Genomic DNA, 14,840 nt, shown 5'->3' with positions numbered 1-14,840 from the left:
CTATAACGTATATTTACTAACAAAAATAATTCATTTTACGTGATACTCTTTCTGATCCATAAAACGTAATCGCACCGTATCAAACACGCCTCGTCTAATCTAATCAGTCACAATGACAGCAAGTTCGAAAAAATCAGGACACTTTTGCCTTCACGATCTGCTTATGTCACGAAACGGGTATGGTCGTGTTTATTCGACTTACGACCGAATGTTGATAATAAAGGAATAAAAAACGAGAGTAGAGTGGCGTGGTTGGAGCATCGACGATGATCTTACGTTCGAAGAATAGGCTTTGCAAGTCGTCACTGTGGAATTTACAGATGTCAATCGAAATTGATAACTCTTCGATTGCGACTTTAAAACCGTAGTGATCTTATCTGAGCGACGATAATGCGATTATATGGAGTCTATGGAGACTTTATTCGCTTACGTAACCGATTGAAAAATCTGGTGAGTCTAAGCCAGAAACTTTGACTGAAATTGCTCGAAAATACCGATTGTTTCAATGTAGAAGCGAATTGCTCCAAGTGCAACCGATATTGAAAAGAAACGCAGTATTTATATAATGGAAAGGGGAGCAAACACGCGGATAAGCTTTGTTAGATACAGTAATTAAACCAGTAATTAAACTAAAAGGCAGCTGATTACTTCAATAGGACTGGATTGCTCGTTCTTCTTCCGAGACATCGCAAATGATTCATCGAAGCTGTCTGAAAAAGATCAATGAGGAATCTAATTGGTGCTCAGAACCAGGAGAATCGATCATGGCAAAGATTGAAGATCGAAACACTATCGTAGATACATTACAATATTGCAAAGTTCGGTCATCGATTATTTCTAAGCCGTCTTATTACGACGTCATAAAATCAGATGACATTTCACTGTTACCATTGTTCTGCAAGCCTGGATCAGAGGGTGATCTAAATATCCATCCTAGGAACAGTACGATTGTCTTGTATCAAAGAAGAGGCCGTAATACTTTTTTCTGGGAATGCGTAGGAACAATAAAAAATCAATTTCTGAGTAGTATGAAATCAGTAATCTGGAACACGAGAATTACTTCATGCATGAAGTAAAAATACAACTATATTAGTTACGAAAGTATAGAATAAGAGTGAAATGAATATTTTTCATATCTAAATTCTTCATTTCATATCTAAATTTCATATCTTTCATTCATTTCATATCTAAATTTCATATCAATTCTACATTTCATATCTAAATTTTCATATCTAAAATCACTCTAAATTCTTCCGAAAGATAATACGATTTAATATTATAATATCCAGTTTTCATGTAAAGTTTATCATTTATGTCCGTGTACTTTTATTTTGTCCGAAAAAAATAATAATCGCGATTTAGAAAATGCTAAAATTTAATCCCTGGGATCTTGATGTGTCGTAACGCAATTGTCAACGTTGGCACGCGTCCGAATTCCTTTAAACTCATTATCATTAAACGGATAAGCGAGAGCCGAATAAAATTGATTCACTGGCGCCCGCGCGTAGGGTTAAGAGGGTATTATAACAAGATTATACGAAGCGGAGAGAAGGCTGAATGGGTCCTTGACATGATTAACTCTTGTTGTAGGTGGACCATGTTTCGACACGCTCACGTTGATCCTGCTCGTTGTTCCACGGACGGATCCTTTCGTTTTCATTTTGTAGCAAACAAATTAGCCAGTTTACGGTGTAACACAATTTCGATATTGATCCTGTTCCTTACACGATACTTGAACACGCATGCTTAATGTTAAAACTCCTTTTAAGATTAAAAGGTTCTTGAAATAACACAATTTTGAAGTGAATATGATTTTTTCCATTTCTTTCTCTGAATTTTTTGTTATCTATTTTATTATTATTTTATCTGTCTATGGTGCGTATGACATTTTTCAGAGATATTTGTGTCCATTGTGAAGCACAATTATATAAAGATATAAATAGAAAAAGGAATGAAACCTGTTGTAATAGGTTTTTGTATAGATGCATCGGTAATATTGATTTTTACAGTTGTACAATCCGCGAAATGACACCTTTGTCATATAACAGGTAGGAAGAATTCTTAAGAAGCGAAGGACTTTCGCGTGATGGCCAGTTACTCGCGATAGAAAATTACGAAACACTTTGTTTCAAGGGTGGGAATAAACTTCGTTTGTTCTATAGAAGGCACTCGATATGTCTAATGTCGAAACAGAAGTGACACACATACTTCCTGAACATATGCTCCATTCTCACTACGCAAAGTATATGTAACTACTGTAATTTAATATCACTCGCAATTATTATTCTTCTAATCATCCCGGCAATTTCTTAGAAATTGTACCCCTAATAGAAGAATTATTATTCAGCTATATTTCAACCTTATCTGCTATTCATCTTCCTATCTTACACATACTAGCTTAATAATAAATTTATAGCATTAATATGTAAGTACATTGTTTCTCTTCTTTTGTACGTCTACCTGACTAACCTGTCTTGTAATTTTTATGATTTTTTAGTTTCTAAATTTCTTCGTTCCTTCCCAATACCTTAATCTTAAATTTATTACATTCTTCAATGTCTTCTCTTCCCTCTACAATTATGAATTATTTTCTTTTTGTTTCTAAGTAATAGAAATTTTCGGTACTACAACGTAGGAATGTATAAGTTACTCTATTAACGTTTTTCGTTTATCGAATCTTTTTACATAATTTCATCGGCTGGTCCTTAACAGATTTAAACGCAAATTGTAATCTAAACGATCCCTCACCCTCAGAACTCGATTTAAAAAATACAGAACTTCGCACATATTTCTCAAGGCCCACCGTAGATAAAGAATCTCTCGTAACGTGAGTCGAGCAGAGCAGTACTCGTAAACCAAACGAGTTTCAACTTATCTCGCGAAGGTCTGGGTTAGGCGTGCGCCAACAGAGCGCGGCCTTGTCGATTTGACAATGCCGATACTATACGATGGACCAAGTTGCCAAAAATGGGAGCACGTTTAAAAATCTGGCGCCAGGGTGAATTGCATCACCTTTAAAGTCGTTCCGGCTTTACATGTACTACCTACCTACAACGTTTCAACTGTCGAATAGTGGATCTCTCAGCTAGTCAAGGAGCAATGCGTTAATCTTCGTTTACACGCGACGTAGACGAAGGATTGCTTAATTGTGCCGCGTGAATTATTCAACCAACAATCGAAAGCCTTATGTGCGTCGATCTTAAGCCCAGGCCCAATGAGGCAATTCAGAAGGCACTAAACCTCGCGAACAATGCCGCTTCTCGAATCACTTAACGAGAAATCGTAATTTCCGCTGATGAGATTTAACATTATGTAGTTTGAAAATACCGTGACCATTTTGAAGCATTAAATTAGTAGTAAAAATGGTGAAAGTTAAAATGCTTGGCTCTGGCCTTTATATCGTACGGGGTGTCCATGAAAAAGATCCTTCGGAATGGTGATAGAGGGGATGAAACGACAACATGTCCTACTAATATCGTGCCGAATATATGAATATATTGGTTAAGAAGCTGTCAAATCAATTAACGTCATCTAGAGTGCTATGAACTAATTAATTTATACAAACAAGGCTAAGAATCAGGAGGAGTTGTATAATTCTGCACTATATACATTGCAAAGAATGATCGATAGATCTAGAGAGAAACGGCAAAGTTATCTAACGAACATTTTTTGGAAGTTAAAAGATTAGTATTTAAAATTTCGTAGTAATTTTGTTAACAAAATGATGATTCATAAACCTGAATATCTTGACGCAGAGGTGGAATGGCGTTTTCCATGCCCTGGGACGGAATGCTTTCCTTGGAACTGTTGGAGAAAGGAGGAATGCTCTTAGCTACTATTCAACCTGGCTGACTAATCGAACGATTGAATGTTGAAGAAATTTAGAATCGAGTCCATCTCACGGATCAGTAATACAATACGATGTCAATTCCACTTGCTGAGTAAGTATCTTGCGAAGTTGCTTGCATTCGAACTAGGACCTACGTAATGGCATGGAGAATGTGTCATAGTTCTAAAAACAAATGAACATTTGCACGATACTCGGAATTCTATTATATTCCAATCTTCGATCGAATATTTCATGACAAAATTGTCGTAAATAATTTTTTTCTAATTTTTGTTATTTTATATCTATGACAATTATCGATGATGATTCATACTCCATGATAAAACACACATAAGAAACAATTCTCAAACGAAGTCGTCCAATCAGCCGCCTTCTCCTTTCAAACGTCAATTCCCTCGGTCAAACTTTTTTTTGCCAACTATCGAGACCATTCCCTAAGGCCATCCTATTACAGACATAGCCCGCAGCGTCATCGAACGGCAGCAATTAAGAATTAAAAAAATAAAGATCAACCAGACCAATCTACATACATCAGAGTCTCTGTTGGTTTCACCCGTGCAATTTAAATAATCGCCGTCCACGCTCCTGTCTTTTTTATCATATATCTAGAAAGTCGTTCTAAACGCTTCGTTATTGAACTGTTTGCACTCACATGCGAGCGAAGGGATGTGCTCATTCTAGTCATAATAAAATACAAATTAATTGTCAGTAAACGCATAGCATACAAGCATATAAGATTAACTTATTGAATTAACGGCAGATTTGCTATGATCGCTAGATTATTGGACACAATAATAAGAGGGTAAACCAGGTAATTGGCAATTTAATGACTGAGTAATTTTGTTGATCGTTGAATTTATGTACAGCTGTAGATCAAGGTGACTTATTGACAGTGGTGTTCTGTGAAGCATACCGATTGACCGTGGCAGTAGTTCGACCATGACGAACCATTCTACAGGAGTATCAGAGAACTGCGAATGTGTAACGCGATCGTAAATTAGGTAAGTTGTATCATGGAGGGTAAAAATTTTATGGAATATCTGAATGTAGAATAGAAAGTAAATTTGCACATATGATATGCTATTGGATTAAAATGCAAATTCGGTGATCGTCATTAAACATAACGTAGTACTTTTTAAGAAAAGCTGTGAACTCTTTACAAACTCTATTAATGCTCAATAGATTGATTAATCCGCGAAATACGTGAATGATATTACAAACGATTGCATACCATAGCATATTTTATCGCGATGGCGACGGTAGGGTCATCATGTACATACCACCTTGAAATTCGAAAAAGAGCCAGTGGATTAATGAAAATCGGATGAAACTTGCGTTACCGCCCTGAATAAAATTCCAAGTTTTTATCTCCTCATATTTCTGTCAATGAGCCGGTCTCAATCTCCGAAACATGTTTGCTTTAACACCCGATTGAATTTACGAGCTCTCTGTATCGTTTACACTCGGTATACAAGCTGGTTACTTGCAACGTGCAATGTAGTTGAATAACACGAAGAATTGCGAGTTTTAATTTTAGTACACATACTGGTTCTCCATGAACGAAATAAAGGACATCGTATGGCATGTAATTTGACAGTGAATGTAACTTTGGGTAAGGAATCTGACGAAAAAATAAATTGCAACTTTTCAACAAAGACAAAGTTGATAAAGTTCATTTTACATATAACAATTATATACAATACGTATATAAAATTTCGTACGTTCGAAAAAATTGTGCTTCGAGCTTTAAGAGAATCTCTTCTCTGTGAAGAGCATAAATTATTAATTAAAAAATCGTTATTCGTCCGATTCGACGTTCGCAGATGTGAGAATGAAAAGAACGCAAAATATTCTTTGTTACAAATGGACACAAGTGTCCACACATTTTGTCAACTTGAACTTTCGCCATTCATCTGCAGCTATTGTTCCTTAATGGTGCCTACTCCCTTACCAAAACGGTGGACGATGCTTCACAGTATCGTAACTTCATGAATTATGCAAATGTGCACATCGTACCGCATAAAGTTTCGACTAAACGATTTGATTTATGATCCTCCGTCCTATAAAATGTTCGATTAAATTAATTTTGAACCGTGTCGCGAATGATCAATCTCAGTTTTCTGGAAAACTGACCCATTCCATTAAATTCCCACCCTAAATTGCTGGAAGATCTAAGTTGCTAAGAAGCACTTGATTTACTTGGTAACAGTAGACAACACCGATTGCACTACATTTTGGACGAGTTTACGGATAAGGCCAGCGAATTCTCAGCTGACGCATCGATTTGTAGTTAGTACACGTCTCTATTTAAGTGGCAGTTCTGTCACAACTGTTTCCAGGAAGAGTTCTATAACATTTATCTCATTTAATAAAGAAAAGATAATATTTTCAAAAATTTTCGTATATTCTCCGATTGATTACTGAATTATAGCATAGCGATTGCTGAATTTAAAAAGGTTCGAAAATGTCACCTTTGACATCGCAAAATGAAATTTTTCGTTCGAAAAATTCCACTCAGTATGATTTATTACTCTGTTTACTACTTTTTTTACATTCTTATGTGGATAGACTGTTCGTCAAACTGTTACACTTTTACTTCCGTGATCTATAGAAAGTCACGGGGAAGATCGGCATCGTTTTTCGATATCTCGATCGAACGTGGACTTGACGTCACCGTGACTGCTAGCTACAAGTTCACTCTCGTTCCAGACTCCTTTGTGATTTCTAAGCGAACTAAAGACGCAATGTGTGTGTTTCGAGACAACTTTCTTTCCTGTCTACGATCCTTATTGAAAACTGGATTCCTCCCGCGTGGTTTTATTTTCTTTCCTTTTTAGCGTGGGCCGTTAACGCGGGCTAACGCCGATTAAATTCGGGAACGTCGCATTTCCCGCTCGAATCTGTTCTGCGTAATCTTTCTAACTAATCGATATTAAAGAAACAAAATGAAATTGGCCCAAGAAAAGGAAGAATCGTGCAGTCTTGTATAGTGAAATAACTATGCAGGCTGTTTTTTTTTTTAGGCTTCTGAGTACAAACTTAGAGAAATAATGAAGCCAAAATCAATTTCTTTTGGAATGAAATATCATTTTATAGTTGCAAGCAACTTATCTCGTGATGATGTAAATTATGAAACGATTTCTTGATACAAAGAATTTTGGCAATATTATTCAAATCGCTTAGGTAATTCAAGTATGTCTTTCATCGATAAAACATTATCAGCCAAATGTCATATCGTTCATGAGATCATATCCGACAAAATTTATGACACACAAAGATTTAAAAAGATTGCGTGTTCGCGAGTTACGAATACCCAATGACAGTGAAATTGTTCTTTCTCCTTTCTCGTTCGTCCGATGATCTGAACGAAACGATCACTAGATCACGAACGTAATTTCACGCGAACGATTCAAGGCCCGGTATCCCTTCCCAGCGAATAAATCTACAATAGTTCAAATTGCGTGTGACGTAAGGCGGGCGCGCGATTACTTTTAAATGACTTTGCGAAAACGAAGCTTTTGTGGCGGCGTTGGTTAAAATAACACGGATTAACACCGATAGCACGATATAGGATGAATAGAATGAGTTGATTAATGGTCAAGTAACAATGATAGAAAGAGAAACTACAATATGGTTTCGTAAAGAAGACCGTGGTGCTCTGTTAAAAGTAACGAGCAAGAAAGATCCCTCGTCACACCGAGTAAAATTATAAAATACTTCAAATAAGTAACGATTACATCGCACGTGTTCTTCTCGAAATATTTTGACATGTGAAATTTTATGCGATTTATTCTTTGCGAAACGATCTTTCCCGAAAAATACTATAAATAAAATTCGCTCGTGTGGAATATGGCGCCTAAGTTACGCTTTTATTGGAGATTTTATTGAAGAATCAAAGCAATAAAAATAAAGGAACGATATTCCGTGTTCTAAGTGTCAGTAAAGTCAAAGTAAATTTGACTGTACTACTTTTTAACCTCGCGCATGCAAAAATTTCCATAGGATACCTATTACAAAAAAAATCTTACACTTCCATATTCATTTATATTTCCATATTTCCTTCGTCTTTGAAAAAGCACGCGATGTTTCACAGCTTTGGATGTTTAACGACTTCCCTATTGCCGCTAATATTCAACGGATTCGGCTGACGAAAATATTTACTCGATATTTATGCGCGTGCCTGTGGCAGCGCCGAAAGCAACCCGCAGCTGTAGGAATGGGGTGCCATGGGCCAGCAGCGTATGATGTAATTCTGGAGAAAGTGGAGAACATGGGTCTTACGAGCGGACATCTTGGGTGCTACCAACGCTGGAATGCGAAAAAGCGAAATGCGTTCGGAGGTGGATCACGGATCGATTACGTAAACCGATTTCGGCCGTGTGTATAGCAGGCGACGATTTAATAAGGTGAAGTTACGCGAGGACGAGAATGGATCTGTTCCCTTGTAATTGAAGAACCATGTAAAGGAAACGAAATCTCCAGTGAAATTAGTTCGCTGTCTTTGTTATTTCTTTTTTACTTTTTTCTTTCCGGATTAAGTATCGTTAATGAGTAGGCTGCTGGTGTCTATTCATATTTGTAAATGGTGTAAATTCATATTTTTATGGACAAGAATTTTTTCACTCGTTAAATGATATAACGATTAATTTATTTTGGATGTTTTGTATATTTTTGTTTATTATTGGCACTCTATGCATCTTGTGCATTTATGCAAATTTTAATTATCTAAAAGTTCATCAACACTCATGGTCTACTGATCAGATTGTAACGAGTAGAAAAGATAGAAAGAGTGACAAACTTACCAGCTTCGAAAAGCTTGTGAAAAGTCTGGCGCGATAAATATTTGTTTACTGTAATTACTGCTCCCTCGAATATGCACGAATTCTTAAATTTAATGTTCTACATTGCAAAATATCTAAAGTTTATAAGAAAATTGTAGATTGCAAACATTTCTAATTCATGGAAAGTAGAAACAGTCAGATTGAATTCTAATGCTTTCCTTGACTCGTGTTTCACACGGAAATAACGGAAGAAGAAATTCTTGACGTTGAAAGAAGGTACATTCTGCGACGATGAGACCTAATAATTTCGCAACTCGCGTCCTTCGAGTGCGTAACACCGTTATGAAAAAAAATGACTTATTAAAAAACCTTCGTCCTTCCTCTTCAAATCTAATTGCTTCCTTTAAAGCTACGTCCTTGCACATATGAAATTGCAGCCACCTACGACTCAAATTGCGAAACACGAAAATTGCTTTTAATTGTCCGCTTGTCTGTAAAATTTATCATAACTTATTTGTACGAAACTCTTTCCATTTATTTTTTCATCTTCGTATTTATGGCAAGAAATTTGAGGAATTTATAATTGGTTTTAATTAAGATACATTCGGTTTGGCGATAAATTTAGTAATAATTCCTTGATGAACGATAAGCGAAAATTATGCCATACGTCACAGCCATTGTAATGAATTTACGTTCAAATGATTCCTCTTCACCTTTCTCTAGCAAACGCAATTAAGGTCTATACACGTTCCTTAATGTGGTACGTAATACGTGACATTTCAGAAAATGCAGAATTTTCCATAATATTTATATATTCGGAGGTCGTGTAAATATAAATCAATCGGTAACCAGTTTGCGTTCATTTTCGATTACCTAATATACTTTAAAGGGTAATCGTAATTTAGTTCCTTTCGAGTCATTTAGAATTGCATTTAATTAAGAATACGATTTTTAAGCTTCTTTTTCAAATCTAAATGTATCGTGCTCGACTTATCTATTATAGTTATTTAGTTTATCGTTGATCCGCATTTATAAAATAATTCATTCTTATGTGGAAAATGAAAATTCTGCATTATGATATGGAACATAAGTAGGATCGAATATGTATAATAATCGTCGTGCATTACAAGGCAAGTATACTTATACACTGTAAATTATTCCGTGAAATTCTTGTTTGATTGCGTCATCGAAGGAGTTGTCAGGACCTTGACAATGCAGAATCGTCCACAGTGTTACTAGTTTACTATACTTCATTATTATTATTTCCATTATCAAATAATGGAACTACTTTACCAATTAAATTTTCATCGCTTTCAATTGGAATTATAAAGCCTAATTACTCCTCAATTACAAGTGTCAATTATCAAGCAAAATAATATGGGGAAACTGAAGTTAAAACTTTTACTTGGTCATCGTAAAGTTTTGCATGCACGAAACCGATAGAAATTGATCTTCACAGTCGAATAGTCACAGGCGAGTTGCTACACATTTGGTCGAAGGTGCGATCCTCTTTTAACCGTTCGCTTCGGCTGTTATCGAATGCAAATAAGCTCTCTCCTGTCGAGTATACTTTCGTGTCACAAAGGAATCGGCTCGTCAAGAATCCACTTACCTAAAACAAGTGGTTCAAAAGCCTGGGGCTTATCTCTGACGTACTTTTGTCGACATCTTAGAACTCACGATCCATCCTTTTCCTGTCAAGATGTAGAAATTGAATTTCATAGCGAACACGCTTGTTATGGTCTCCGACGTTTCGGAAACTTTTTCATCTTCGAATTGTTAATTCCATTATTCAAACTCCATCGCGTATTTTTCCCCAAATAGGTATTAAGACAATTTTAATTAAATTTCATAAATATTTATCAAACGACAAGGTCAAAGGAACTACGCAAAGATTTAAGAATGGTCGCATCTGTTTCAAAAACAATGGGAATACGTACACGATTTATCTTTATACGTTTATTGTAAAGCCTAAAAGTAGCAACAAGCCCGTTCTCATGATATGTTACTCGTGAATTTGCATACGCTTCTTCTATATCGAATAAATTAATCGTAAATTTGTTGCACAGCGTAATTTGTCGGCAAAGTGTCGTTTTAACAGATGCAAAGATTTCATTATGTGGTCATAAATTCTTTTTACATTGAGCTCTCTATAATCTTACGTAATACTTAATTCCATGCTTATTGGACAACCGTTTTTATTATTAATGAGTACTCTTGGATTTAAAAAAAAAAGAAAGAATCTTATTTAAATCAACTGCGTCAATGGTATTGTATTATTTATCATCCTCGTAAAATTTTTGCTTTCTTTTCTTTGTTAATACGAAATATTAAACATTGGCGAAAAAGAAAGGTTTATAGCTGGGATTCGTAAAATTGAACTTGTAAAAGAATGCAAAAGGAGAAAAGCAATAACCTTTTATATTATACACGAGTAGGAGTGTGGTTGAAAATATGGTTTATGGTGGCACCGTGGCTTTGTCACCCCTTACGTAACCGCAGGAACTTTATACCCACCTCGTGAGGCCCTCAGGTACTTGGGTGTGGTCCCTTTTTCCACATAAGCTCCATTTATCGAATGATCGCCGCAGATCGATCAATCCGCACGCTTTGAGAGATATAGACATATTTCTTCCGTGAAACGGAACAGGAACACTTGCCCGTTTCCTTTCGACATTTTAATCTATCGACAACGCGGTGCTACTGAATATTTATGCTATCTCTGATATTTATGCTGCACGTTCAAAATAGATAGCCCGTTTATGTCGCTACGTAACATTTCCTCAGGATTACTCTTACGCTAGCTGCAACTGCGAGGAAAAATTATTACCCAATTATAAATTCTGTAACGTGGAATAAAGAGGTGACCGTTATTTTCACCCTTAATGTAAAATTATCTGACGCAACTTCAAACGTCTGTAGTGGATACATTGAAGTGGAAGAATAGACACGAAAACTACGATCAACGCGTGACTTGGAAAATGAAATCGATCTTTTCTATCAAAAGTGGCATATTTATTTGAAACATTTAGATATACCCGTGTATGTTTCGAAGCAACAACAATTCTTCTGCCTAACATTTCTGGTTCTGCACAATTGATGAAACCTTTTAATCAAAACATAGACATATTAAGATTAAGAAGAAGTAAGAATGTCTAATCTACCAAGAAAGGCAAGGGAACAGAAAGAAAAAAAGGAGACGCCGGTGCGGTATTCAACGTGCATATTCGTGTAATTCAGCTAGTCTTACGTCCGCTTTCCTGACCTTGCATGTCCCCGAAGTCCTTTTATTGTCCGGCTTATACGATATTTTGGCAAGCGGCGTGCACGAAGGCCGATTCGCGTGTAAATTACGAAGGAGAGAAAAGGAGTGGTTACCCAATGTGACACGAGCAGACCGATTTCATCCTCGGGCTTTGTGTTTTGACAGATCATTGGTATGATAAGACGAAGGCATTCCCTTTATTTTCAAGTACAAGCTTTTACGTCGTCGCGCCAAATAAATTTGTAAGCGCCTCCTAGAGGTTTTCCCGCAACGTGTTGTGCATATCTGTCTCTGTTCCACTTCAAAATAAAGATTCAGGGATTTTCGGACGTTTTATTACACGATAAATCTCCACTTTTTATTACGTAATAAGTTTAATACAATCGTGGGTGTTTCTTGTTTTTATTTAGCTGATAATAAAAATAGCAAATATATTATAAATTATAATAATCAAAAATCAAGTAATGGTAAATTAAAATAGAATAATAGTAATGTTCTTGTGAGTTTGTTATCGTTATAAAGACCAATTTTATTTATAAATTATTCATATGCCATATACCATGGTATACACATTTCCAGGAAAATTGTTTTCTTCGAGCTAACCATACATATTTCGATTGATTTACAACATATCATCCATTCCTTTATAGAATCATCGGCCATTTAATACTATTCTGTCATCTAATACGTTAATACTATTATCCAATGCAATAATAGCTATAATATTACATATCTGTTTAACGCATATTTCTCTAGCAATCAACAAATGAGCAATGATATTCCGCAGCCTATTAAACTCTAATTTCATCTAGCTTCATCTTCGCAAAAAGACACACATTCATCGTCCATAGATAATCAAAAATTACTACAATTATCAGAAGTACTAAGAATAACTCCTACTTATAAAATCAGTATGCGATTTCCGTGAAATTGATTATCGAGCTTGTGCCAAGACAGATCGAAATCGACGGTCCATCGCGTGGAAAAAAAATATTTTCCCTATCGCGTAATGCTACGTTTTGAGTCGCGGAACGTGCTACCAGTGCGTCACAAAGAAACCCGCGGCACAAGCAGAGTTTGTAAAAGGCGGCACGGCCACCTAGACGCCCACAAGGAGGTAGGTGTCTCCTTTTCAAGTTGATCGCAGCCTTTTTACGGTCTCGATAATTTTCTAAAAGGTTCCTTTCCCTGCGTGGTGCACGTCCCAGTGCGTGCATTGTTGCCTGGTTGCACCAGATCGCCCGAAGCGTGTCAGTGATGGACGCGTGCCGCTTTTCTTTCGTCGCCACCGCGGATATACAGCACTGTATAAAAGTTTAAGATCACTTTGTGTTATCGGTCTCTTAATGGCTAGTCAAATATACTTGTACGAAGTATCTTTACGTGTTTTGTTTTTTTTTTTTTTTTTTTAAGAAAATGCGTTGTATAGAAATGAATCTTTAAATATTCTATTTGTCACGTTGATATTTACGATGTTCTCCGGTTTATACATTTTGAAAAAACGCTACGATAAATACAATCTTCGTCTTCGTAAGTAATATGAGAAACGGAAAGACATTACAAATGAATTAAAATTTCGTTTAGTTAATGATTTGTGATCTTTGCACGGCGCTGTAGAAGCAGTATAAATTCTCGCACAACGATTGATATCTGTCGGACACTGAGATTTTATTGCCGGAGGCGTATACGCAGGACGGTTTTTATCGTAATTTGTTTAGTCAGGAATACTATGCACCACTTGTTTTCCTTTTTTTATTATTTAAAAGAAATCTAATTTATTCAGTTTCTTCAGAGAGAGATTCTACTTTTCTTCCTTTTATATAAATGATGGAAAAAAAAATCTTTTATCCATGTAAAATTAAAGGAATTGTAAATGTTTGTTTCTCGTTGAAAGATCGATGAGTTTGAGCGACGTGTTCCTACGGATCGGAGAAGTGAAGGCTCGTAAATAAAGGTAATCACAGGAAACGGATTCTCGTTAAAAATCCGGCGTCGACGAAAATGGCCAAGAGCGCCGAAAGACCATTCTTTCTTTCGACACGACGCAATATTTCATTGAAAATTTATCGCACGCGCAGAGATGTCGATACTATGTGGCAATCATAAAGTCCGGCACGGAAATCGCGACAGTGGGACCGTTCTTCGTCGCTCTTCTGGAAAGTGACGTAATTCGTAGGAAGAAACTGCAATAACGCGATACACGTATGCAGACCTGGATATTCGCGAGACGACCTTATCGACGATGATTCACCTGATCATCCATCTTGTTTTCAGTGTGGGCACGCGATATTTTATTGGGAGGAAATCGGTCCTGCTGAAATAACGGCACAGGGAAAAATGAAAAAATTTCCCCTCGATTATAAATATTCCCGACTCCTGCATTAGGAATCGGCGTTCGCCTCTTTACGATACTGAAAAATTGAAAAAAATTTGGAAGTTTGAAAATTTCAGATTTGAAAATGAATAAATTTTAGTTTCAGGTGAAAGGTCTCACGATCAGAATCTTCAGAATTTTTAACATCTACAGAACATTGAAACGTTGATTTTAAGTCTTTGAAAAATTCTTTATTTCTCTATGGATAATAAGTGGATAATAAAATTCGCGTTTCAAGGAACTCATTGCTATCCGAAGAATTAGGAAACAACTTCGATTGTATTAACCTTTCATTGGTCAACGCAAATATCGGTCTTATCACGAAACCAAACTATCCGCATCGAGTCGCCAATGATTTTCTACACCCTTTCTCGGAACGTAGTTTTCTCACGACTCAATCACTATGTCGATGACGATCTCCTTTCAACGCTCGACCTACAGTCAGATATCGACCCTTTTTTGGTTATCACCTCGATCGATCATGGTTTAGAAAATTTCTGGAACATTACCTTCATAGTTATCCGATCTCTGCGCAAACGTATCATTGTTCCCATATAACAATGACCATTTATA

The 14,840-nt window shown here is 36.3% G+C and overlaps 2 protein-coding genes across 4 annotated transcripts in view; both read left to right on the top strand.

The window, feature by feature from the left end:
- LOC117217284 (mucin-19-like) overlaps positions 1-14,840 on the top strand; it is a 46,719-nt gene that overhangs the window by 10,346 nt on the left and 21,533 nt on the right. The window contains exons 2-3 of one of the 3 annotated variants that reach the window (XM_033464789.1): positions 3,756-3,941; positions 4,720-4,848. The gene's annotated coding sequence lies outside the window, so the exon portion shown is untranslated. Of the gene's footprint in view, positions 1-1,590; positions 1,692-3,755; positions 4,849-14,840 lie in introns of all 3 variants that reach the window. The other 2 variants (XM_033464790.1, XM_033464788.1) reach the window with 2 other exon arrangements.
- On the top strand, positions 42-1,127 carry LOC117217294. Its single transcript, XM_033464803.1, has 2 exons — positions 42-450; positions 657-1,127. Exons 1-2 carry the CDS (start codon positions 391-393, stop codon positions 1,074-1,076), a joined length of 480 nt encoding a protein of 159 aa, XP_033320694.1. The 5' UTR covers positions 42-390; the 3' UTR covers positions 1,077-1,127.

This window comes from Bombus bifarius, unplaced genomic scaffold (genome assembly GCF_011952205.1).
Source record: "Bombus bifarius isolate JDL3187 unplaced genomic scaffold, Bbif_JDL3187 scf7180000007975, whole genome shotgun sequence".
Taxonomy (NCBI): domain Eukaryota; kingdom Metazoa; phylum Arthropoda; class Insecta; order Hymenoptera; family Apidae; genus Bombus; species Bombus bifarius.
This window is presented reverse-complemented; position numbering and strand designations above follow the sequence as displayed.